This window comes from Apostichopus japonicus, chromosome 17 (assembly GCF_037975245.1).
Source record: "Apostichopus japonicus isolate 1M-3 chromosome 17, ASM3797524v1, whole genome shotgun sequence".
Taxonomy (NCBI): Eukaryota; Metazoa; Echinodermata; class Holothuroidea; order Aspidochirotida; family Stichopodidae; genus Apostichopus; species Apostichopus japonicus.
This window is the reverse complement of record NC_092577.1, coordinates 15307069-15334663: the sequence shown is the minus strand read 5'-3', so window position 1 is coordinate 15334663 and position 27595 is coordinate 15307069. Positions and strand designations below refer to the sequence as shown.

Genomic DNA, 27595 nt, shown 5'->3' with positions numbered 1-27595 from the left:
ATTTTCACCTCCTTCGACGAATGGAAAATAAATGTTCACAAGTGGAAGTTACTGACCAGGAAATTAAAACTAAATAAATGCAAAATCCATAAAAATAGTTGCTCCAAAGAATCAATCTCATGAAGGTGAGAAATTTGGAAGAATAAACTGGGATGGGCAAGAAAATAACATCTGATAATTTAAAATGTTATAACTCCGGAAGCATTAATTAAAGATCCCATTTAAAACAATTTTTTGAAATATTCAACAAACATGAATGCAAGAGTGGTAAACACTTCCCATTGACACATGCAAAAATCCTCTCCAGAGAAGATAAATGGGTATCCTGGAAGTAATATAGGTTCCATACCATAACATCTGTTCTGATGTAACCAATACAACAACAACTTCCTTCATGTAGTTATCTGTTAAATATAAACTTGATAACAAAAGATTAATGAAATGTTTCCTTGCACTGACCATAAAAATATTGTCTTACCAAAACATATTTTGAAAATGGAAATAACATATTGCAAGCAGTAAGAACTGTTATAAGATGGATTAATAGAGATCCTATCTGATGGCATTTGGGGATTTTGTGTTTGCTTTGCCAGTGACATGTTTATTACGAAACAATTTGGTAATAACATCTTACTAATGGACCTTGCATTGTAAATATAATAGTAAAAGAAATTATACACAAGAGCCAAAATATTTTTAAAACAGTGGTAAATATATTAAATGTTTTGAAGTCTCTGTTATGTATTAATTTTCTCTACATGAATATTCTAATAGATCGGACTACTCATGTTCTTCTTCTTCTTCATCTTCACTCAAGGTTAACTGATTTACAGGAATATCAACATTTCCTCTACGAGCTATAGCAAATTGACTTTTTAATATAGGAGATAAAGAATCAATAGAAGACTTCTTTCCTCTGTAATGAACTAATAGGCCTTCTTCCTTCAGTGACCGGGGTTGATGCAGCTCTAAATTTGAAATAAGGTTATGAAGTATTGAGGCCTGAACTTCATAAAACTCAATGGTGTTCTTCATGTCCTTTGTGGTGATATTTTCCTCTTCATTTGCTCTGTCTAGCATATTGAGGGCACACACTGCCTTCCTCTTCACACTCATTGGAATTTTTTGTTTGTCCTGTAAATTAACAAATAAGTATGTTCCCTTATTGAACAATTAAATAACAATATGTATGTATTAACAATGCATTCATTGTACACATACTAAATACAGTACCCAAATGAATGGGCTACATGATGTGACTGTTCCAGTGATGCAGTCATTGTAATTGTGCACATATTTTCTACAAATAAATGACTAAATATACATGTATAAAGTTTCATCTTTTAAACTGCAAAGAGGCTTGCAGTCACCAGCAGGATTACAATCTATGATCCCTGTTTGCTCTATATGTGGATGATCTATGTATGACACATGTTTCCATCTAGTTTAAAACAGTAATGGTCAGTGATGTCAGTCCCACTTTGTCTGCTGTTGTTAGGAACCAAACAAAATTGTTGTTGACTGTCTACCCTGAAACAACCAGAGCAAATAGATATATGTACATTTAAAGGTGCAATGACTCAGAAAAACAACTGATCAGTCAGTCAACTGTCAAACATATACAATCATAATTACCGTTGAATGTGCATCATCCAAAACATGATACAAATTATTGGACAAGTCAGCCACTTGTGCAAATGTGATTGGTTGGTCAAGTCTGAAAATTCCATTGTAGGTTTGGATGAGACCCTTTATGGATCCAGAAGATTTTTTAATCTGCTTCCCTACCCGCTGTGCAATAGCTTGTCCATCTAAATTGCCAAAAAAAACAACAACAATGATCAGTTAGTCATTAATAAAAAAGTTATTTAATGATATAAAGGAACTCTCTAAACCAGTTAATATGCACATAAGTAGCAAGTCCAACAAACATACCAGGAAAAAAAATTGATTATTTGTCTGCAAATACTGCTATAAAATATTCACACATAAAGAATGTACACATGAAAACAGTGTGCTGCTTGTGCAGGCACAGCCCAGCGATAGCAAACCAAAAAACCTGAAATATATTACTGATCAATAACTGGATTAAAATTCTTTAAATCTCGTCTGGACTCAACAGTTGTTCCACTCTAATCAGACAAATGAGCAAAAAACAAAAATATATGATATAAAACCACAATAATTTAAATTGAGAAGAACCAGCAGTATTGCTGCGATACATTTACATTTCACCTTTCAGAAACAACTATTAAGAAGTCTATAAGAGGTATTTCAATGCAGCTTACCACTGTACTTTTTGGAAATTTCTTTGAGGTAGCTGTACTCAACCACCAGACTCCTCATCTTCTCAAGGATATTTTTCCGTTTAACTTCACAAAGCTCACTTGAAATGGAGGAGTATTCAACAGAATCCCTGGACCAGCGACTTGTGATGTTGTGGTTTTTTTTCTTCAGATTTTTGTATTGCATCTAGCACTCTGCAAAATTTGAGCAATATAAAGAAAGAAGTTGGTTATGAATTGGATAAGGTAATATTATTGATATGGTTTGAAAATAGAAAAGTAACACAAATTTAGAGAATGACCTAACTCCAATATATCAGTTTAGTTAAGACATAATATATAAATGAAATGGGTAAATTTGGAAATTACAACAAGCTTTGCTGAATTATTCTTTTATGTAGGCTTCCAAATAGTAACAACAAAAAAACAATTGTTCAAACACTTACTTCATTGCTAGAACACAATATATAGGCTAATTGTTAATTTTATTTGTTACTAACTTTGGCTATAGGAAGACAGACATTGTTCAAAATCTGAGCAGCCAGACAATTAAACCATTATCAGCTGAGTTAAAGAGTGAAGCAATTGAAGCTACACACAGTAACAACTAAAAATATGTACGACTATATGAATCACATACCTAACATGTGTAATCTAAACTACATTGAGAGTTATGACTGAAATAACACTTTCTTCTTGTCTGAAGTATATCAAAGTGTGACTACCATATTAACATCAAACTCACAGATTATCTTCCCTGAAACAAAAGCATATTTCATAAATTTTAACCTGTAAATGTTTGCACTTATATCAGAAGGAAAACTATATCTAAATTCTCACAAACATAAATATATTTTGTAGGGTGTCCATGGATACTTAAACACCAATAGAAATGAGAGGAAACCTGTGGACAAGAATGTAACATTCTGTGCATCTTTTTGAAAAAGGACACCTTCCCTTCATTATAAATATCAGCAAACAATTGCTTTAATGTGTACTTACTCCCGAATATGTGTATTAAGCAGCCTGATGTGGTCGTGGTCTTCACACAAGGCTAATTCACAACTGAAAAGGTAAATGAAAAGAAAAAAAGGTCATAAAAGTGACATTCCTGTAAACCTTGAATAGTTGCTTAAATACATACAGGTTTCCATAACCTGATGATGATCTCAGTAGGACTTACTGAAAACAAATGGACATACTTGAAGCATGAATTATTTGGTTAATAGTAAATGCCATAGACAGAACTCTCAACTTCCAACTTCATTAGGTCATGGCTTCTAAATGTGTTTTTACATTCAACAAGGGAAATGAACAGGCCTCATAAAAGATATGAACATGTATTACTATTCAGGCATGTTCTGTTAATAGCCATCTTATAATAATATATCTTCTGCAGTAGATGAATGGATCTGAGGACAATTACAGAACATAAGTTCACTAGTTTAATCCTAAATTTATACACTGAATACACAACATTGTAATCTTCATTGATGGCTTTTCTTCCAGCCATTATGTTACACTTAGTCTTGGGGAGAAAGGTAACCTTGAAAGGTTTTCTTTGGTAATATGCAAAACACACCATAGTTGATGATACTGGTCCAGGTTTTGAACGTAGACCTCTTTCCATGAAGCACGTCCTTGAATAAAAATAAAAACACACACATGTTTAAGAATCTGGAATGTGAAAACTAATAAGAAAATAAAACAAGTGAAATAAAATGGAATATGTAAAAACTAGTAAACAATATAGTGGCATTTCTTATAGAAAATTGATTATTCCTTCAATGGTATTCCAAAGACTCAATATCTTACAAGACATTGACAAACTGCCGATAAAATTTGGAGACCAAGGATCTAAAAAGAACACAAATACTACCCATCTGAGGGCAGATACAATAAAAAGGATTCACATGCACCTTCAACACTAAGTTATACAAGTGCAAGTTGTAGTCATGGGACCAACCATTTGGGATGGGGGAAGCATTAGTGAATTCTAGAGCTTCTAAAGTCTTATGATATTGGACACACTTACTTCCTGATGATTTTTTCTTGCTAATGGCACATTTATCTTCTTCTCTCCACCTTTTGATGTTATCGACTGTGGTTTTAACTATTGCACAGAGAAAGAAAATCCCAAAATGATGCAAGAGAAATAACCCTACCATAGGATTCCATTGTAACCAAATGAGCATATGTGAATGTTTTGCATTCACTTTAACCATTCCTAAGATACCTATGGTGCAGGCTTTTATATGCAATTGTAGTGGAATAATTGAAAGGAACAACCACAGAGGCTGTTATGGCACCTGCAGGTTTAGAAAATAGCATTTATGATGATCAAAATGAGAATATAGCCCTTATGAATGTTCTCCTTTAATGTGGACTTACATAGTCTAGTACATTAAAAAATAAAACACTCACATTCTCTGCAAATCTCCTGAATTTCAGAGTTTGATTTCTGTGCGACATCCCGGCATTTTTGGAGGCACAAACATAGTGAGGCAGCTAATAAAAATAAAAACAAAGAATAAATCAATCAAACGCTAGTAAACAATTGGAAACAAAAGTCAAATGTTTAGCCCTATCTTCCTGATTATACTTTGGTCGAGACATATAATGCCTAAATAAACTCATCTGACAGTGAAGGCAGATGCTATTGAAAGCAAACATTCACATTTAATCCCATAGTGCATACTTGTGGCCATTCGACAAGTTACAAGCACTCAAGAATGAGTTTAAGAAAACAAACATAGAGTGAAACATAAGGGTTCTTGAAGCAGACAAATTTGATTGAAGGTACATTTGGAAATACCTGTTGTGTCAGAGTTGTGCCAAAACAAACAAGGTTGGCATTGCTGCTTTCTTCTGTTCTTCCACCTGATTAATGCATTATAAGAACTGCACTGACAATTGTTCAACCCTCTGATATATGTGAACTCCACAAAACATGTAGCAATCACTAAATAAAATAACAACACTTCTCATCTGGTCTCATCATTACTCTGTTCACCTGATTAAACGATAAGCTGAATAAATAACATCATTTAAACTGTTTGCATACAAACTGCCATTGTCTCTTTTCAATACAACAAGGAACACACAGACCAATGCATGGCACACCCATGCAGCTCATTTGGCCAAGTAGGTCCCTTTTTGGCAGGTACATGCAAATAACATTACCCACACTAAGTGATTTTACTGCCTATTCTTTGTTCTACTCAACATTTCCAATAACTAAAATATAACATCACAAATAACAATGTGTTGATGCAAGTAAGAAGGCCTAAAGAGTGCCATTGATGACTGATCTTAAAGGCATTTTGAGAGCAGACTTATTCTTGGGAAGCTAAATGCAAACTCATAGTGCCATGATGGTAACTTTTGGGAAGTGCCATCTCAGGCCTTCACCACACTAATTCCGATTACATCAATATTTGTTTGATTGTATTGAACATTTGAAGAACTTCAACCTGTATTTCATTGGGGATGGTTTAATTGGCTACAGTTTTGAAAACTCATGGGATAGGATGAAGCTTACCTTGGTTGCAAACCTTTCCCGTGGCGAAGTGCATCAGAGAGAAGGTCGATGCGATTCGAAGGGGTCATTTCTTTGGTTATGTGGGCAAATTTTCTTAAATAAGACCACAACCTTTCCATGCCTTCTCCATCTGTCAGCCCATAATCTTTCCTCCATCTTGTGCTGTATGCAACCTGAAAAGGACAGATGGTTACCTTTACAGGGGCTATAAGTGTGCCCTAAATGCTAAGGTATGCCAAAATGGGCAAAACAAGAAATAGTTTGATGAGCAACTTTGACCATTTTGGACTATTTGTTGTGTCTAAATCATTTAGACTGTCAAATACATTGAAATCACATTTAATTTAGTTTCAACAGTCTTTCACTGAATTTTGGAACAATCAAGAAATGTGTCAGTCATGACAAACGAACACACTCTCTGTATACACACACAAACCCCTTGCATGAATACAGTAGGTTAGAATTCTAGTGAAAGCTAAAGGACAGCAAAATATGTGTTTCTATACCTGGCATTGCACCTTATGCCCATATGCATGAAAAACAGGAAGTGCAAGGTCATATCCTGTAAGTTGTGGCAAGTTTTTCTGTAAGATAATAGATAAGTGAAAATGTTATCATGAATATGTTTTGTTGACCGTGAATTATGCAATGACTTTAATAATAACTTCATTGCTATGATCTTGTTTTGGTTTTCTTAGCTTCTTTTTGTAATTTTTTGTTACAAAATATATGACAACATACTATTGATGCAAAGAAATTTTAGTTATCTGATAGCAGTTGTTAACTGAATATATTTCTGCAGTTATTGTTCATTTCTATAAGTCAAAATGATCAACTGCTTCTCTAATACATCTCAATCCTTTCTGATGACATGAAGAAATTTCATATCTCAACTTTGAAATATAAGTAACAAAACTATTTACCTTAATATGTGTGTCAAACTTGCATGCTATATCATAAATGACATGATGATGCAAGGTACTACCCGTCAGTAATTTCTTCAGTAAAAGAGCAGGGTATGCATACCTGAAATCAATGAATAATAAATATTGAAAAGTGATGCTATGATGTTGCTAAAGTGAGTTGGGAGCTTTTATCTATAGTTAGAGAGAATTTCAGGGACGAGATGTGTAAGTTGAGGTGATTGAACAATGTAGATCAATCAGAAAATTATATCCTGTCTGCCTTTCAAACAAAGCAAGAGCTTATGCTTAACTCATGTTGTTTGGGTCAAATGTGATTCATTCCATGTGACATACCTTTCACCGTGGCGCATGCTCAGAAAAAGACGGGGCACACCATGGCGACAGGCTACACCAGTGGCATCTAGGTTTGCGGTCTTATTCTTCGTTCTGATAACGGATGTGGCTTGAAAACTGTTGCACTCCTGTTAAATTTACAAACATGTTAATTAGCCTGAAATGATGCCAATAATTGCGTGAACAAGCGTCTCATATCGCAATATCGAAGCAAATATGAACTGTTCTTTATCTTGTTTTAATATGATACTTTAAGCAGTCAAAATTCTCCCGATGCTTTATTAAATATCACATCTAGGAATTAGATTAGATTATTGATAGCAACATTAATGATGATAAATAGCAATTGTTCTTTAAAAATGTGCGGAGAAACCACACAAACAGTCTGCAGTATTTGTTAAGAAGCCATGTACTGTGCAAGTCTGAAATGAGTGTTGCTGGTACAATGTGCCTGTAATATGTTGAACTTACTTGATGTTCTTCCTTACTAGATGTCTGTGTACTGTACTGGTCGACATAGTCATCCACTTCTTCCTGGTTGATGAAAAATTTAGAAGCATGCTTGGGTGGCTCTAAGCTTGTTCCTGAATTTTTTTTCCTCACCAGACCAAAGTTAGCATCAAGTGACACAAATATGTTATCATTTTTCTGCAGAATGAAAAAAGGCAGTTCTTTCAATTAATCATGTTCTGTCTTCTCTTTGTTGTACTATGAGGATGGAATGCTTATGTTACTTTCATTTTAAATGTGAACTGTAGAGTGCATTTTCAACATAAATTACTGCATGTATGGTCAATGTACATTGTGATGGGTTACTTTTCAATATTAAATGTCTTTGAAAAACAAACATTACCCAATGGATTGTTTCATTTCCTTTCTTATCATTTGCTTCTGGTTATTGAGGATGCATTGCAAGGGTCATTCACACACTAGCCTACAAAAAGAAGTAAGTCACAGCTTGTTTTGGTTACCAGAGTGCGTGACATCTAGGGCACCCAGCTATCTGTCAAACATTTCCCAGTGCATTTTGGTCTGTTACTTTACACACTTAAAGTTGTGGTTATGACAAAGTTATGATTCTAGTTGTCTTTGGCATTAAAATAACTCATGCCACAGTGTTACTAGCCACATGCCAATATTCAAATCACTGCTGCAGCCAAATGAACATTATTGCCAATAACAATTAATTAGTTATGAACACACAGTGAAAATTACCTTTGGGCAAGCTGGACAAGCTGAGCCATCATCATACAAGCCTTCTTCTTCCTCAGGGAGCCTTTCAGTTTTATAATGAAAGAAGCGAAACTCTTCAAATGTCTCGTGTGTTAATGTGCGATACAAGTATGCAGTCTGAAAGAACAAACAATACAGTACCATGTAAGGTCATAACTCACTCTACAGATATAAGGCCAGCAAGTAAATGAAATTTCAGTCACAAAATACAGAACGCCTGTCAGAATTGTAATAAATTTTAAGGATAAATAAAGCTAAGCACAACAGTTGACCCATTAGAAAAAGAAAACATTTTTTAATTCACAAAAGCAAACAATTGATTGACTTTACAAATAATGCCTGGTGTGAAGAGCTGACATATATTCATCATGTTTTAAATGTTGATACAATATGTTAAAAACCAAAAAATGTTAAAACCACTTACCGATGCTATCTGTATGGTTATCTGTACAACTTTAATAGCAACTACTGCATCAGCAAAATAAGATATTTCAGGATCACTTTGAATGATCAGGCATTTTGAATCATGACATACTGTATGTAACAAACCAGTTCTATTTCATATCCATTTCATGTATTATGCCAATGATAGAAATACATTTATGCTCCACAAAAAAGCTCATCGACCTACCTCGGAATCTGACATGTAATTTTTCCACTGTAAGGAATGACATATAGCTCGCAGTGAGGATTGAGTTTCTAGTAACAGGACTCTCATCCATTCCAGCAGTTCAATACGAATAGCACATCTTGGTCCTTTTGCACTGGAGGGCCAATAGCCACATCGTACAAGACTCTCAACTTCCGGTACACATGAACAGAATATAAAATCACATGTGTGACCTCTCCCTTATAGAGCAAGAAACATAAAGAAATGTATTTGGATGTAGAATGGTGAGCAAACAAACGTTAATCTTCAAGAGAAACCATGAAATTTAATTGTACACATTAACCAAGCTGGTTTATTTGTGTTTAACCTGCCTTCTCCCTCATTTCTTTTCTACTTTTCCACTTGTGTACGTTACACGATAAAACCAACGGGAATTTAGCTCTTCTGAGGAACCATTTTTATACTGACTGAAAGGTACAATCATGGTTTGTTGGTAACATCAACACTACATTGCAGAAAATTTCATGTGACATCAAAAGACACCACAAACTGACATTCAAATTACCCCATTTACTAAAACTCTGGTAAATTTTTTTGTTATTTGCATAACAAGTAATGCATGTAACTATCTACCATTTACATTAAGTGGGATGTGGTACCTGTCATCAAGCATATCAAATATGAAAACTCATCATGCTCAGAGTTCACACCTGCAAAACATTAATTTGCAACTAATATTAGTTGATATCAAATGAAAAACAAACTATTGGTGTTTTTACAGTACCTCTATGGTCAAATACGTCCATTGACCTCATGAAAACGTTACCGCAGTCTTCATGGTGGGTAGCCTTTAGCTCTTTCTTAAAGTTGAAAGTGGAGCGAACACCATCCTTAACAAATATAATCAAAATAATAAAATAATAAATGAATAATAAAGAAATAAAATTATATGCACAGCGGTTGGTGATCATTTTTGTGAGTCATACACTAATTTTAGAACTTCTCGTTAAGAATCAACCCCCTCCTAAAAGAAGATTGTCATGTTCAGTAAATTTCAGTCCACAATTCAAAGTAGTAAGTCCAAACTTGAATGTTTTCAGATCTTGACCTCTGTTGACTATTCACCTTTACTTTACAGACCTCTGCTGGCCTTTAATTTACATTTGAAGTTCATAAACAAAGTACTTCTTGGTTTATCATGTCTACAATCCAATGCATAACATAGACAAACACATATAGCATTACCATCACATATGCTTCCTTTGCTTTGACAGGGAATAAACATCAAAACTGATATGCATCAGTACATCGTATACATCTAATGGCCCACCAATCCTATCATAGTTCCTGAACCCCTTACCCACAGCCCCATATAACCTATATACATATGGTACAGATTCTGAAGTAAGGCAAATATAGTAGTATACCTTGTACTGCACTAAGTTGTGAAACTTTGTATTCAGTGCATGCTTTTCCACTGCACATCCAGGGCACATCACTGGTCGAGTGTCGCAGTCAAAGCAGATGACCAATACTTCAGGGGAGGATTGAGAACAAACCTGGCAACAGGTACAAGAGGGTACAGATGATTCAATGTAGGCAGTTTGTACATTTCTTCTAATATTTTGCCATGCTCTGACCTCTTCCTCTTTCTTGGTTGGTTCAGTCTCTGCAGCTGATGGACTTTTCTCTATCCTCACCTCAGCAGCCACATGATCCATAGATGGAGTTCGACTGGTCGATGGTGCTGTTCTGTCACATACATTTTCAGTCGAAACATGTGGTATATTGACCGGGACAAACTTGACTGGAATCCTTGTAACAGACAGGTCTTTGTTGATGTGTTTTCTAGTAAAAACAAGTCTTTTGCGCTTGATTTTCTTCTTTGGAGGCATATTTTCAGGAAAACTTTTGAAGGAAGATGAAAAAACATGAATAATTTAGATCAATATGAAGTTTCCCGAGTTAAGGGAAGGGAGGAGGGGGGGGGAGCTTGATTTTGGAATTGGAGAAAGAGTGACGAGGTGCGTGCAACCAGCTATCACCTGTATTTTTCCCCACCACACATACATGTTTAAAATAGACTTCTTTTGGAATATTGATGAATACTCACGAAACCTGTATTTGTTACCATCTTACACAACTACTCAAAATGCGATATTTATAAGATCTTAGAGTGACTTAAACTTCCTTACTAATATTTAGCATAAATTTAAGTTTAGAGAGCAGAACCCACTTTCAAAAGTAAAATTAATTGACTTAATCATGCATGTCCTATGCAGTAAATACATATGCAGCTAGTATGGCATATCAATTTGCATACAACAAAAACATTTGGGTAGTTTGGTAGATGCTGCTTTTGTTTAAGGCTGTTGTCATAGGGCATTTAAGGTCAGTTGAGGCCATAAAGTGGAATTCTTGTATTTATGCCATATATGGTGACACTATTGTAATAAACAACAAGAAAAGCCACATTGTACAGTAGCTAGATTTCCCTTTAACCTGCACAGAAACAAATACCAGTCTATATCTATTAAACATAGAACTATATACAGAAATAATGAACATAGTAAAGTACTCTAAGGTCTACAATACTGTTAACCTTACCTTAAATGTATTCACTCCCTTTTAAAACTTTTAGATCTCCCACACACTTAACAACACACTTTGAATGCATAGGCACATATGTACCCTTACCTAACACGAATATATTCGATAAGTATTCGATAAGTATTCGAAGATTTCCTTAGTATTCAGAGAATGTACCATATAACACACAGTACAAAATAAGTATTCGAATACTAATACGAATAACTATAAGCCTTCGTCAGAGCCGAATTATGTTAATGAGTTAAGTATTCGAATACCTATTAGGTATTCGAATAGATATTCGAATAGATATTCGAATAGGTATTCGAATAGCTATTGGAATAGTATTGGAATAGCTATTCGAATAGCTATTCGAATAGCTATTGGAATAGCTATCTGACTACTTAGCTCATTTACATATAAGTATTCGCTCATTTAAATAATTCGGCTCTGACGAATACTTATAGTTATTCGAATACTTATTCGCTAGTATTCGAATACTTGTATGCTAATTAGTTATGTTATGAAGGCTTAACAGGTTTCTGAATACTTACTCGAATACTTACTGAATACTTGTATGCTAATCAGTTCCAAGGAGAGTTAGGATTTGGCCAGCTTGTTGTCCTAGCTCCTTGATTAAAACTCACCAAACAAATAATGAGAATAACCAGAATTCTGAAGCCTCCTTTTTATTCAACAAGTATAAAATTACAAAACAAAACAAAAATGAAACTACAGCTTCTTCAATTTCATATCTCTTCGAGCATTTGTGCACTTGTACGCAAATCGTTTGTTAATTTCTTGTGGCAGTGGTTCTGGCCACTGATTTCTGCCACACATACTGTGAATGTACTCTGAAAAAAAACATAAATAGAAATAATTAATAATGATACAGCACAAATATACATTGGCACAATAACCACCCACCAGAACAAAAAAGGTTATAGTTTCAGTGCATAATACAGGGACGTCGCGACGCGGGAGAGGGATAGGTGGCTTTAGTCCCCACTTTTTTGCAAGCAAGTATGTTTACACATGTCTTACAACATGTCACAAAGTTTATATATAACCTTACTAGCCCTCCCCCGCCCCCTATAATAATTATAAAAATGATGCTTTTTGCATATAACCACATATGAAAAACAGAAATGTAATCACATTTAACTCTGCATGCCCACCACTTAAATGTTTTGCAAAATAAGAGCCAAATAAGATGCATGAAACCGCCTCCATATTTAAAAATAGGACTATCAGGGTACCATGTGTCATTCTTGTGCTAGTAACACACGCTACACTGGAACCAAATTTTGTGGGAAAAGTTTTTAGATCCTAAGTTATCACTTATTTATTACAGCATATTAAATACCTCTCAATGCAGCAACTTTATCTCCTGCCAAAGGTTTTCTGTTCCCCCCAGATTTCCATCTTTCCGCAGTCCAAGTCCAGACGATGCAGCCAAAACATCTATTGGAAATATAAGATCTATGACTCCATTCAGCAAAAACAATGGTGCCTCCTGTGGATCTTTCTTTAGAGCCTTCAGCTGAATGGAGTATAGCTTGGTGGGCTCGACAGTGATATGGGAGAAGCGATCAGTGTCATTGGGATCCCTGATGAGAAGTTGCTGGAAAAAAAAAAAAAAATCTACATTTATTTTCAGTTTGTTACAATTTCAAGGCCCTGTAGTCAAAGAATAACATAAAAATGAAATTAAGAGTGCAAAGTTAAATTAGGAAGAAAAGGACTTGAGTATGAAATTTTGAGATTTTATGGAAGAGATTGCATGTAGGGTGAAAGAAATCACCCACATGTCTAGTTGACCACTTAACATTTCAACTCTTTAATTAAAATCATGTTGTCCTGATGGTTGGTTGGTGTAGTTCCACATCCCTTTATTTAACAGCTATGGTAATATATAGATGAGAAGAATCTGTATACAATGGCATGATATGATAAACATAAATGAGACAAATGAAGTGGGAAGAAACCGAAGTACCCTGAGAAAACCTACAACGTCAGGTCAGTCTCACACCCAAGCACATGTGAAACATATAATATTAAATTTCAAATATTAAATTGAAGCAACACGCGGAACAAGCTATTTGATAAACAAATCATTTAGAAAGGAAAACTGAAGGGGTAGGGAATGGGATTGAGGTACTGCAGGAGTGATCAATCTTAAGTTTTGAGGAAGATGGTATCAATTTTCTAGCAGAATGAAAAAGAATTTAGCCATTGTCACTAAAAGAACCAATACATATGAAGACTTTTATCTTACCTTATGCACTGAACCTTCTCCTAGGCTTGTGTCCCTGGAAACTTCAGAAAGCTCTTGACTTTGGTTCTGCCAGAAATAATAATGAAATACTAAATGACATAAGTTAACATTATGCAATATTAGATCAAGTTAGCAGAATTTTGACGGAAAGTTTTGTTACTTCTAATACTGTGACAACTGCTCGCTTTTCACTAAGCCTGATTTAACACTTTTTTTTTACTTTTTCTTTCTTATCATGCAAATTTTGTTTCTTGTGGGCTTACAACAATTGAGCAAATTTTTCATGAACAAAAGTGTATATGAGTTCTATAAACACTTTTGTCATTTTCTTTGTGGAACTAATCATGCATGATTAATTGCTAACCACTCACATTTTATTTGCAAGTAGGTGTTTAGTAAATTACTTTTCATTCACAGCACTAGTTCCTTTCATTGTTTTATAAGATTTCAAAGCAACTTAGGTAATGTTGACACAAGCATCCTACATTCAATTCAGTGCTTAAAGATTTGTGAACAAGTAGCCACAACATGTGCTAACTTGAGGATGAAAGTACCCGGATAAAACCTACAACGTCAGGTCAGTCTCACACCCATGCACATGTGAAACACAATGGTGCAGTCTGCGGCCTTAATCACTAGGCTACCTGACGACCCCAAGTTGTCCTGAAGTATTTTTTAACTTGCAAAAATTCAGCTGAAATGTAGGTTTCTAAATGGACAGACAAGGCAATCTTTTGGCTTGCTCCAACAATATATTAAATTGAAGCAACACGCTGAACAAGCTATTTGATAAACTAAATCATTTAGATAGGAGACTGAAGGGGTAGGGAAATGGGATTGAGGTACTGCAGGAGTGATCAATTTTGAGTTTTGAGGAAGATGGCATTAATTTTCTAGCAGAATGATTTTTTTTAGCCATTTTCACTAAAAGAACCAATACTTATGAAGACTGTTATCTTACCTTATGCACTGACCCTTCTCCTAGGCTTGTGTCCCCGGAAACTTCAGAAAGCTCTTGACTTTGGTTCTGCCAGAAATAATAATGAAATACTAAATGACATAAGTTAACATTATGCAATATAAGATCAAGTTAGCAGAATTTTGACGAAAATTTGATACTTCTAATACTGTGACAACTGCTCGCTTGTCACTTAAATCAGGCTTTTGTTGATAATTTTATATAACACTTTTTTTTAGTTTTTCTTTCTTATCATTTAAACTTTGTTTCTTGTGGGCCTACAAAAATTGAGCAAATTTTTCATGAACAAAGGAGCATATGAGTTCTATAAACACTTTTGTCATTTTCTCTGTGGAACATGATTAGTTCCACAGAGAAAATGACAAGATTAATTGCTAACCACTCACATTTTATTTGCAAGTAGGTGTTTGGTAAATTACTTTTTGTTCACAGCACTAGTTACTTCCATTGTTTTATAAGATTTCAAAGCAACTTAGGTAATGTTGACACAAGCATCCTTCATTCAATTCAGTGCTTAAAGATTTGTGAACAAGTAGCCACAACATGAGCTAAATTGAGGATGAAAGTGACAAATCAAAACTGGTTAAAACTGACTTCTACAGAAAGCAAATATTTAAGTAAGACACCATTATTGGTTTTCAATCCTGCACAATTGAATAACCATTATACCTTGAATACCCTCAGGGTTGGATTTTAGAAAATACATCTTTATACATATTTCTCTGTTGTCCTTGAGCATGTTGTAATGGGACTCTGATTCATGTGGCCTACATAAAACAAGAGTTCCCTGCTGAAGGAACAATTGGAACCAAAAGTTAGATGTATTGCAGAGAAGGTAAGGGATATATATATACTCACCAGAGTGTTTGATTTTCTGGATGGTTCCAACAGTTCACTAAGTTTGCGTAGGTGAAATAAAACCTCTGCATCTGTTGAGAAAAAGATGTACAGTAAATTAACAAGAGCAATAAAGATACAGTAATTAGCATGATGCACTGTTGTTTCAACCAATTTGGTATATTATGGTGCCTTTTTGTGAAATGTACGTTTCTTGCACCACACAGGCCCCGCTAACAGCAGTTTTCTCCAATTGGCCTGTTGGGCACAAGGTTAATTCCATGTGAAATAACTCGCTTTAACAATATTCCCTTTTAGCTTGAAGTGATAAAATAGCAAAGAATTGAAGCAAGTTTATCTATTGTTTTTTCAGAGGGAATCATTTGTTGGGTTAGTGGTAGTGGTTTCACACTACTGTTTCAGATTAACCATTTACAAACAACATAAAAACTATTAAATGATTAAAATACCTGGTTTAGAAGAGCCCTTTGCAGCACGCAATGCAGCATTTTCTTCCAAAAGGGCTGCGTTTTCTCTTTCAAGAACTTCTACTCTAGTTTGCAGTTCTACGTTGCTGTTCTCCATGACAAAGTCATGGATGACATCATCGTCATCGAGTGTCATTTGGCTTTCAAAAATCGACCAATGTGGCTGTTTGGTGGTGGGTTGATGATTAACTCTGGTTTGCTGTCGCATATTGAATGAAGAGGCAGTGATAGGCTGAGTTGCATAGGAAGCTGGAGAAGATGCCCTGGCAGGGGTTAAAGATGCATATGTGGCTGTGTGTTGTGTTGGCAGATGGGTATAGGTTGGCGAAGACGTTATGGCAGGTAAAAATGTTCTGGCTGGTGAAGTCATTCTGGTAGGCAATGACACACTGGCGGGAATTGGCAAAGAAGCAGGCAAAGATGTACTGGCTGGCAAAGATGTACAAGCTGGCAAAGACGTACTGGCAGGCAAGGATGTACAAGCTGGCAAAGTCGTACTGGCAGGCAAGGATGTACAAGCTGGCAGGGAAGTACCGGCAGGCAAAGTCGTACTGGCAGGCAAGGATGTACTGGCAGGCAAGGATGTACAAGCTGGCAGGGAAGTACCGGCAGGCAAAGTCGTACTGGCAGGCAAGGACGTCATTGGTTCTTCCATTAAAACTGAACTGAATCCAGCCAACATGTTTATCGAATCAGTTACCTTCTGTGTAGATGCAGAGGGTGCTGTAAGAAAGGATAAATACATGTTTCACTACTTAGGATCAGTCACGACACTGCATTATCACAAAATTTGTTTTCCCCATCATAAAGAATGACCTTCTATGGATGTTGCGACATACCTTATCAGTGTTTTAGCTAGGTTCAAAAGCGTATGACACATTTTCCTTACAGTAAAGGTTTTTTTTATTGATTTTCAATGCTATAATTATTGAAGGTGCAACACATTTTGTGTTAGCAATCTGTAAGCTTACTGTGCACAAATTCCTTATTTTTCAATTTTTTTTAATGTGTTATTTGGTCAGCATTGTGCGACATTTTTGCACAAAAATAAGCTGGCTTAAACACTGTACCTGATGACTCATTCTCCAGGCAGACCTTGAAATTCTTCTAGTCACATACTTAAGCATTCAAATGATTATGATTAAAGAACAACTGCAATGTGGTTTCCATAACTTTTTTTTTTGGTGTTACAAAATACACTTAAAACAAAACATCAGCATTACTGTACATGCATGTTGTCAAATATGTGACTATAAACCTCCCTTTAGACTTAATGTCATACATATGGCAATACCCTCCCCAAGGATAATCAACATGCACTTGAGACATATAAAAGTCAGAGTGAGGGATGAAGGTGTTTTTAGAGATTTGGTTATTTATTAGGTCATCCTTTCTTATTTTCCTTGAATTGCAACATTTGGTTTATTGTAAATTGGTATAGAGAATATTTATTTTGCAAAAAAAAAATTAAAATTGGCCTAGAATTTCTGGTCCAGACTGCCAAGGAAGTAAACTACACAAAAGAGACTAACTTCCCGAACTAGTTATCCAATTATTGACAGTGCACATTTACATTAAAAATAAAACTTGAGTGAAGATTTGTGGGGAAAAAAAGCCAATAAAACCTACCTCTCTTGGCGATCTTTACAGGTTTGTCTGTAACTCTTTTTACAGTTTTACAGGCTGTTCTGCATCAGAATTATCTGATGATGCGACCAGCTTCTGGCTTTTCCTTCTTTTTCGACCTTTGGAAGAAACATCTATATCACCGCTTGGAGCAGGTACATCAGCAGATGGAAGAGCTTCACTTAACTCTTGTTCCAACCTCTCCTGTGCAACCCTCAGAATATCTTTGTCATCTTTGAAGACAAAAGTATGAAAATAAAAACTGGTATAAATGCCCAGAAAATTATCAGGTGATAAAAAATGTTCAACACCATGCATGCACTCATGACTCATTCATAGCTTTAAAGCTTCAGTTATTGTGATTTTGAGAAAGACATGCAAAGGTCTTTACAATCTGCAAATCTTCCAACACATCTGAAAAAGCACACTGCCTTGTTTACAATCGTTCTGTCAGATTCAAAACACATCCAATTTACTGTGCACATGTGTGTTCAAATTAAGCCACCTATGTTCAGACGATGCTCAACAAGTAGGTAGATTTCAGGGGAAATTTACCCATTTGTAAAAAAAGATATTAACAGAAAATTTGATGGCAATTAGATTTTGTACACAAAATTTTAACCTATGTTTGTTCAGCTTAATTTAAGGTGCTAAAATAATACATGGGCCTAAAAAGTTACAGAAACTGCCCACATGATTCATTGCAAAAAAAAAAAAAAGATTGATAACGCTATTTCAATGGTAATTAAAATCTCTGTAGCACGGTAAGAGAAACGTCAGACTCGCACGTGAAGTACGACTAGGCCTAGGTAAAACTAGGAAAATCCAAGTAGCCTTCTGAATGTTCAAGTAATTACCGAACATATAGGCATTGCCCCATGCACCCATAAGAATAAGCTAAACTGTAGTAACCCTATAAGTTTAGGCCTCAACTAGAAATAATCTACTCATGTAACCTTGTCTTATTTTAATTTGAATATTTATTTGATTAACTGCAAATAGCCTAGGCCTAGGGCCTATGCTGTTTAGTGTTTATCGTTGCACAAGACAGGAGAAAATTAGAAGTTGAAATTGGTTATTGTGCCACTGTCAGAAAGTTTCAAATGATTACACATAGAAATGAAACAGAAAAAAAGGTCAACATACCACTTATTTTGATGATTTTTCCAGAATACGGCCCCTTTCCTCTCCACTTTATCAAGCAGACTGCATTTTCCATTGCATTTTCTTTGTCCATCACCGAACTTAAAGGCTCTGTACTAACTTGTTGATCATTAATCCAATAAACAACACATTTTTGAGGCTTGGTCTTCTTCGATGGGTCAACAATATTTTCCATATTCTTTGATAACTGCAGCAAATTCTGAACATTCATTATTGGATATTTTGGCCTAGGCCTATCGCCGTTGGATAAAATTATATTCTCTTCCAAGTTCCAGCCTAATGTTAATAATGTTCAGTCTACCACATGTTAGGCTGCAAGGACTGGAATAAATTTAGTCCGACTCAAAACTGAAACTTTTATTTCTGAAAGCTCAATCTGCTAATAAAAGTTGAATAACATTCACGAGGAATAAAAATTTATTGAAAATGGAATATTAAGCACTGAATACTAAAACAGTAGGTCTATGAATATGATCGGTGAGATTTTAGAAACGCTTCAGTCCGTCAGTCTTTCAAATCTTCCGCGGTATATTACCCACGCCGCGCCGGCGCACTTCACCTTGGCCAGAAAGCGTATTATAAGTAATACTATTTATTTGTTAATTTGAACATAAAATCTTCCGTTATTATTTATTTTTATATAATCCTTAGAAATAGGACTATATTTTTATTATGATAGTGGATGACATTAGAAACTCAAAATTTGCCGTTTAATATTAACAATTTTTGTCATGATCGAATCCTCTTAATTAGTAGTAGTAGTAAGTTGAGTTTCGTCTACCCTACATGCTCAGTGATTAACCGACGCCACGTACCACGATCTTGATCCAGCCTGACGCGACCGGTATAAGTTCTGTTGCTCATCTGTTTGAAATCCTTAGAATTTTTGGGCAGTCAATAAGTTAGGCTCGCATTGATCGGGAAACTTTGAAAGTAAATTAGCCCTGCAGTTTTATTTCAAAATAATTTGAAAGACCTGCAAATATCATCATCAGTGTCACTGTCCGCGTCACACTGCAGTTGGCTAGCCTAACAAGTTACATGCTAGACTTTAACACAGAGCCTACGCCTGAACAATAACATTAACAATCATGTCTAATAATGGTGTAGGTATAGGCCCCGTTTCTAGCAAAGGAGACTCAGTATCAAAGCGTCGCAGAGGACCTTATAGAAAGTGGACTGCACAAATCACTCAGGATGTGTCTCGTTTGGAATGTGAACAACAAGAGGTTAGTGTTTATTTAAAAAATTATATGTATACTCTTAATCAAATTGTGAATTTGGTTTTATTGTTTCTGGTTTTGTTATCAGTTAAAATACAATTGGGGCACATTTCTCCAGCTGGAGGGGTAATTCTCCTGGTCGGGAAGTTATGTCATCCCATACTAAGCAAAAGGGAAGTACAGGGTGCTAGCGTTTCATAATCACAATATTTTGAAATATTTTTTTCGTAAATTTTGGTTAGGCGTAGGTTAAGGTTAAGTTTAGGCTTGGTTTTACTTTTAGGGTAATTAATTTCAGAATTTGGGTATGAATCATCACGGTCTTACAATATTCTTGTCATGGAGAAAATAAACTTTCCACTATAAATGCACCTGTCCGGTTGTTGGACATTTTGAACCCTCACAATTTGGACGTTTCGTAGCCTAGTATCTAATATTCCAATTATCTAACATTAATTTTAAAGTATTTTTTAATAAATTTGGGTTGGTGTTAGGCCCAAGATTTTGTTTAGGTTGAGGGTTGGTTTTAGGTACATAGATTTAAGAGTCTGGGTAAGAATCGTAGAGGGTACAAAACCAGGGTATGAAATTTCTTTTCTGAAACTCAAGAATGTTAAACATAATTTCAACTTAACAACACACTACATGTATGTTCCTGAAAAAGGAGCATGTTATTAGCCTTATTGGTTATGTAGAACTGCTTATTTAAGAAAATTGATAGGCCATTTATCATAATTTGCAATTTTGTAGTTAAGGGAAAGTTCTCACAGTTGGGAAATTTTTAGTTTTTGTATCAAATTTTCAAGTTGCATGGAATGACTAAACTTTAATTTTTTTATTTATAGTACTGTTACAGTACAGTAACTACAAATTAACATCAAATTTAATTTAAATATGGTAATTAAGCTGTGAAAATGTTTGTTGTTGCAGAGATCACTCAAAAATCCCACCATAATGGATGATTTTTGGTCAAAAACTCTTTTGTTGTGGTGGAAAGAAATGTAATGTTTTTAGTTTTCTAAATTGTTAAGCATATAAAAGGTATATTGTCTGAATTTTGCAAATCAAATAATTTTTTGGCCTAGTACCTACCTACTCAATTGTTTATAACATTGCAATAAATTATGAATGTCCTAAACTGCAATATTGAATCAAATGATATGCTTAAGCTTTAGTAAGATAGTAGTCTATTGTGTTTTTTTGTTGTCTTTCTGTTTTATTAGATCAGAACACCCAGTAAAATGAAGACTTCCTTGGCTGATCCTGTTTTAAGTTGCAGTATAGAGTCTCCAGATGATAATTTTGCCTCAGGGAATATACACTCGATGGATGATGTTGGTGAGGTGACTGAAGAACGTGATGTGCAACCTGATAATTTTCAGGATTATTCCCCACAGAAGGACGAGGATCTCGATGATCTAATAAATGAACTCCATGCCAATGCGAAAGAGAACCATTTTGGAGAACTAGCTGAAGACACCTATGACCCCATTACAGTTTTAGGGAATGATATAATGCAGATAGCTGAAGATGAAGTAGAAGAATGCTCTAGCCACAGTGAAAAAGAAGTTGACCCACCTTTGTACCCGGGATCAAAACGGCGTCTTGGCACCATTGTTTTACTTTTAACATGCTTCATGATTCGTTTTAAACTCTCTCAAGAAACCATTCATTACTTTCTTGTTTTATTGCAACTAATTTTGCCAGACAGGAATTGTCTGATGGGAACATATCATGGCCTCAAGAAGTACTTGGCCAAGTATACATTCCTACCAGTTGTACATTACTACTGTTCCAACTGTTACCACCACATCCCTAAAAGTGCCAAGATGTGTAGTAATGAACTTTGCAAAATTGATGTCACAGTATCAGGTGCGGTATCTTATTTTGTGCAAATCAGTTTACTACATCAGTTGCAAGTACTGTTCAACCGAAAAGAATTTTCGCAGCAGGTCCGAAATCATCGTTTTCATCACCTTAAAACAACAACACATAACTGTATTCGTGATGTGTATGATTCCAAATTATATCAGGATTTGTATCAAGCAGGCTTTTTAAATGATCCCAATAACTTGTCTTTCGCTATGAATACTGATGGTGTTGCCATTTTTAAGAGCTCCAAAATTTCCATGTGGCCTGTATATATGATTGTAAATGAACTACCCATTTCAGAAAGGAAGGCGAGAGAAAACATGTTAATGTATGGAATTTGGATCTCTCCAAAGAAACCTATTATGTGGAGCTTTTTAAATCCTCTTTTCCTTGATTTGAGAAAGTTGGAAAGTGGTGTAAGATTAACTGATTTTTCTGGAGAAGAATTTCTATGCAAGGCTGCCTTACTGTCATGTACATGTGACTTACCAGCTAAGTCTTTGGTGACAAATAGTATTCAATTTAATGGTAAACATGGTTGTTGGCATTGTTTGCAACCTGGGGAAACATATAGAACAGAAAGTGGAGGCAATTGTCATGTTTTCCTCTTCAACACTGAAGATCCTGTTGGTCCAAAACGCACCATGGAACAAATTTTAAAAGATGTCAAAGAAACTGTCAGTAAGATCAAAAACCAGGACAAAGCATATGTAACCAATGGATGTAAGGGACCATTTTGGTTTTTGTATTTAAAATACTTTCATTTTGCGGATGGCATGGTCATCGACTACATGCACTGTGTTTGTGAAGGTGTAATGAAGCTTTTATTAAAGCTTTGGTTTGGGGTAGAGAATCGTAACAATAAATTTTCTTTCTATCGTGCAAAGTCTCAAGTGAGTGAGTCTTTATCTTATATTAAACCAACAATCAATATAACAAGAGTGCCTCGATCTTTGAATGATCTAGCTTATTGGAAAGCTTCAGAGTTTCGTAATTTCCTCCTGTATTGGGGAATACCAATTTTGTCACAGGTGTTAACTCGTGATTATTTCACTCATTTTTGTTTGCTAGTAAGATCAATTTACTTGTTATCTCAAGATAATGTATCAGTTGATGACTTGGCTTTGGCAGAAATGTGTATGCTAGAATTTGTTAAAAATTTTCAAGATTTGTACTCACTAAGGTATATGACCATGAATGTTCATCAGCTGGTTCATTTAATTGACTGTGTTCGTTTCAATGGACCTTTGTATGTAAACAATTGTTTTCTTTTTGAAGATATGAACGGATTTATTGTTTCCTTTATCCATGGTACTCAGGGTGTAGATACACAAATTGTTCAGTCATTTAATTTTTTACATTTGGTTCCAATATTGAGTCAGAAGTTTTGTATAAATGATTTTGAAGCATTGGAATATTTAAATAACCTTAAAACTTCAGTTTCTTTTTCAAAGTCATGGCAAACTGTATTTCCAGGAATTTACAGAATTGATGGTTTTAAAGAAATATGCTTATCTGCCAGTGAATTTTCTGCAGTAAAACAAGTTCTTAACATTTTCTCAAATAACATTGAAATTTGGCTTAGAACATTTTTCAAGGCTAGTAATTCATTTGTTTATGGGAGTCCATATAAAAAATTGACCAGAAGAAATCAGAGTGTCATCAAGTACCAGTACAAAGATTCATACAAGTTTGGTTCTGTGAAGTATTTTGGCAAAGTTGGATCTAAGGAAAACCCACTGTTTATTTGTATAGTTGTCCCTTTTCTGTTGTTTGTTTCGGAGAGCAATGATCACATTCATAAAGTACAGATGGAGTTTCAAAAATATGAGGTAATCGATATTCAAAGTATTCTGTACTCATGTATTCTTGTTGAAATTAATAATGAGAAGTTTATTTGTGAATTTCCAAACAAAGTTGAAAAGAATTGAAAGTCATTTTGTGCATTATAGTTATCAATTAATACATGCAAATAAACACCCTTTTCACATAAAGTAGGAATATTCCAAATGGAATGGCCCCTTGACAAAAGAGGCACGTGAATAGTTAAATACAGTGGCGCAGGAACGGGGGGAATCCGCGCCCCCCTGCCGGAATTTTTTTGTAAAATTTTGTCAAAATCGCAAGTGAAAAGTCTGAAGTTTTGAGAATTTCGCCCCCCTGGAAAATAGTCTAGCTACACCACTGGTTAAATATCGTAAATATGTTTGGTCGTAGATTGAAAGGAGGTGATTTCAATACCAGGCGGTTAGATGTCATGGAATATCATTAACCTCAATCTTTGTTACCATTGCTGGTTAGCTGTCCAGTTAATGTAGTATATATTGTAATATTAATTAAATATAATTCAACATCTTGTAACTATCAGTGTATTTGGTGTGTGATCAGTTAAATCCAGCGCTTCTCACAGACCAATGTCTTTTGCTGTACATGTAGGTTTAAAAGTTTAAAGTCTTAATTTGACTTGAAATGTGTGTATTTGACTGGATATTTCTCAACAGAAATACTTGAACTTTACTAAAATATATTTACAAAACATACATATCAGTTGAAAGTTTGTCTTTTTGAAAATGTGTTAACTTCTTCCACTTTCTAATTCAATATACATTATATTTATCAATATACTCTTCCATCCTTCATATGGAATGCATCCCTCTGTAATTGCAATTAAAATTGAATTAGTTGTTATATAAACTAAAAATACATTGATCTTCACAAGCAAGAAATTTTTCTAAGTCCACAATCAACTGAAAGTTGTCCAAGTTCACAATCAACTGAAAGTCCACAATCAACTGAAAAATGTCTAAGTCCACAATCAACTGAAATTTGTCTAAGTCCAAATTGTTCTGAAAATAATCTAAGTCCAGTCTCCTCCTATACCTTTGTACAGCAAAACAGGATGTAAAAAGTTAGAGTCCAACATTACAGTTGAGAATACTGTATATTAGAACATGTGCATTTTTGAATAAGTATTCGTCTTAGTATTCGAATAGATGTTCAATAGTTTCTTTAGTATTCAAAAAATATGTTCAAAGGAAATAAGTATTCAAATAGGCATTCCTTAAGTATTCAGTGAAATAGGTATTGGAATACTTATTTGTATAGCTATATTTAATATTCGATTAAGCATTCAATTGAAAGAAGTATTCGAATACCTATTGGAATAGTTATTTTAAGTGTTCGATTAGGTATTCTAAAGTCTGAATACTTAAATTTTTGAAATACCAACTATTTAGCTATTCGAATACTTAGCGAATACTTAGCGAATACTTAATAGTTATTCGTGTTGGGTAAGGGTACACATAAATGGCAATTACTGACTTTTTAACCTTTCTATTGAACTATAAAGCTGCAGTACTGATAAAGCCACGTCATGAGTCAGCCATCAACTTATCATGGTTAAGTCAACTATAGGCCTCCAATATATATCCAGAAACTAAACTATTTTTACAATAATCATGTTAAAAATTAAAGAACAATTGAATGAATGGAGGCACTCTGATGAGTAATTGGCCTCAACATTCTTTATTAGCAAATATATCACTTTAAGGCACTGTACCACAGCCTTATCCTACACAATACACAGTACAATGAAGTATAGCAAATGCCAACCCTTATTTTGCAGTAGGGGTAAATAAGACTATGAAATAAATAATGCCAATTTAATTAATTGACCAAATTTAAATAATACTTTACACTAAACTTCTTGAACTTTTCTCATTAGATTGATGACTTCTCCAAAGTAGCACAAATGATGAAGTGATGGAACAAAGGGAAATTGGAGCAGATGTTCCCCAACCAACTCACTAATACTGATCTTCTTAGAAACATTGAGAAAAGGACAGATGTATGCAGTGCCTGAGACGTAGCCAATCAAAGACAAACATTAACTCTGGATTACTTTACCTGGCTCAAAGACACCATACTCTAAGGGGTACAGCTTTGTAGCACGAGGAACCTGTCATGATGACTCACATCCTGTTTATTCCCTACTCTCTATTTTATTCCCTACCCTCTTCCCTTAATCCTCTCTTTGTCCCTCTACTGTTTATCTTTCACCTCTCCTTTTCCTGGGTTGGTTTCGTTCATTCTTCTCTCCATCCCTTGTGTAGTAATCCTCTTACATATCTATTTGTGGTCACCATGCTCATTAACCTGTCTGTATTTCTGTGTGTGTATTTGTCCCTGCTGTTAAAGTACTTGTCATATAGCCTCTGAAGAAGATCTTGCTAGGCAAACTTACTTACCACATCCTGTTTATAAGAATTCTTTAAGAGGAGCTCTGTCTCTATGCACAGAGCTTTATTATAGACCTATAGGGAACTTAGTAAGGCAGGCCAATTGGGAAATATGCAAAACTACACTTACCACAGTAGATTTATGGTACACTTTGGTAAAGGTGGGTGAGAATGCAGTTGTGCATATCTCATAGAGGGTCTTTTTATTTCATCACTGTTACATTGGTTGTCCAAATATTGACCAGTATCACAACTGCATCAAATTAATTCTGTGTAGTTTTGGGTATATACTGTAATTCACTAATTTCTGTAAAATCTTCACCAATTATTCCAAAAAGCATGTTCAATTACAAAAATGCTACATGTTACACAAGAAAGGTCATTCATCTGGGGACTTTGGTGGGATTCGAACCCACACTCCAAAATCAAGCTTTGGATTCAACCTCATGACAAAGTCTTGACCAAAAGAATGTCCAACCTGGATTCAACCTCATGACAAAGTCTTGACCAAAAGAATGTCCAACCTGGACAACATAACATGCTTTATGTGTAATGAACAGAACAGAATTTGCTTAGACTGTATTATATGACATAAATTAAGGTCAAAGGAATGATGATAAAGTCTTGATTAAGCTTCAGTTCTATTTTTTGTAAATGAATGAATGAAACTGTAATGATTAGCAATGTCGTCAGAGCAGCCTGCTGAACCTATACACCCTTGACCTACATGATAAGGCCTAGACATGTCATGTTTCCCCAGTTCAAATTTTGGGTAGATTCTCACTGGTATTTTCCACAAATGTCTTCAGAGAGTCAGACACTTATGCCCAACAAATATGAGCGGCAATGTACAGGCACCGTCATGTTAGGCCTATGGCCAATGCAGTTAGGCCTAGGCCTATGTCCAAACACAGCACCTACAAAGGCACCTAACCATTTTTTTTTTTTGCAGTATGGCCTGTGAAAATAACCCTACTAAGAAATAGGCATATAGCCTAACAAGTTACACTTACTTACCGAACAATAACCATAGTAATACTTCGACTACTGTCCTAATCTCCGTTAGGTCTTTCGTGCGAGTAAGACTAAGAGTAGTTAGCCTACGAGTACGAGTAGTTAGGCCTCTGTAAGGCCTTACGTTAGGCTAGTACTAGCAGTAGTAGTATCAGTTATCTCTAACAAGTAACATACGCCTATCAATTTCACGACACGATTGCACTTACTATAGAAAAATGACGCAGATCGAAAGCGTTGATGGAGTAGGCCTACTGGTTGGACTGAATATCTAATTCATGTAACTTGTTTGATGTTGGTTGTTTACTTTATGCCTAAGCATGCATCAATGTACAGCGAATAGTTTTGTGTTGCGATGG

At 35.1% G+C, this 27595-nt stretch overlaps 4 protein-coding genes across 7 annotated transcripts; 1 reads left to right on the top strand and 3 right to left on the bottom strand.

Moving 5' to 3' along the window:
- Window positions 1-21: 21 nt before the first annotated feature.
- LOC139985242 (uncharacterized) lies at window positions 22-5846 on the bottom strand. The gene is made up of 8 exons (XM_071999514.1): window positions 5827-5846; window positions 4710-4793; window positions 4321-4398; window positions 3868-3925; window positions 3288-3350; window positions 2289-2480; window positions 1636-1811; window positions 22-1134 (listed from the first exon to the last, which is right to left on the bottom strand). The coding sequence occupies exons 6-8, from the start codon at window positions 2470-2472 to the stop codon at window positions 781-783; spliced, it is 714 nt and encodes a 237-aa protein (XP_071855615.1). The 5' UTR covers window positions 2473-2480; window positions 3288-3350; window positions 3868-3925; window positions 4321-4398; window positions 4710-4793; window positions 5827-5846; the 3' UTR covers window positions 22-780.
- Window positions 4733-27595, bottom strand: LOC139984464 (uncharacterized). The gene is made up of 11 exons (XM_071998382.1): window positions 27446-27595; window positions 10356-10836; window positions 9713-9818; window positions 8950-9167; window positions 8301-8435; window positions 7557-7733; window positions 7086-7213; window positions 6750-6852; window positions 6333-6410; window positions 5827-5999; window positions 4733-4793 (listed from the first exon to the last, which is right to left on the bottom strand). Exons 2-11 carry the CDS (start codon window positions 10821-10823, stop codon window positions 4733-4735), a joined length of 1647 nt encoding a protein of 548 aa, XP_071854483.1. The 5' UTR covers window positions 10824-10836; window positions 27446-27595.
- On the bottom strand, window positions 11621-17868 carry LOC139985231 (uncharacterized). Of its 4 annotated transcripts, XM_071999492.1 has the most exons (7): window positions 17729-17868; window positions 16082-16822; window positions 15633-15703; window positions 14757-14822; window positions 13796-13861; window positions 12884-13141; window positions 11621-12371 (listed from the first exon to the last, which is right to left on the bottom strand). In XM_071999492.1, exons 2-6 carry the CDS (start codon window positions 16779-16781, stop codon window positions 12887-12889), a joined length of 1158 nt encoding a protein of 385 aa, XP_071855593.1. In that variant the 5' UTR covers window positions 16782-16822; window positions 17729-17868; the 3' UTR covers window positions 11621-12371; window positions 12884-12886. The 4 variants fall into 4 exon arrangements, with proteins under 4 accessions (XP_071855593.1, XP_071855592.1, XP_071855594.1 ...); XM_071999491.1 differs by lacking the exon at window positions 17729-17868 and having other exon boundaries at window positions 16082-17663; XM_071999493.1 differs by lacking the exons at window positions 13796-13861; window positions 17729-17868 and having other exon boundaries at window positions 16082-17662.
- Window positions 19979-25276, top strand: LOC139985230 (uncharacterized). The gene is made up of 2 exons (XM_071999490.1): window positions 19979-20118; window positions 21336-25276. Exons 1-2 carry the CDS (start codon window positions 19981-19983, stop codon window positions 23913-23915), a joined length of 2718 nt encoding a protein of 905 aa, XP_071855591.1. The 5' UTR covers window positions 19979-19980; the 3' UTR covers window positions 23916-25276.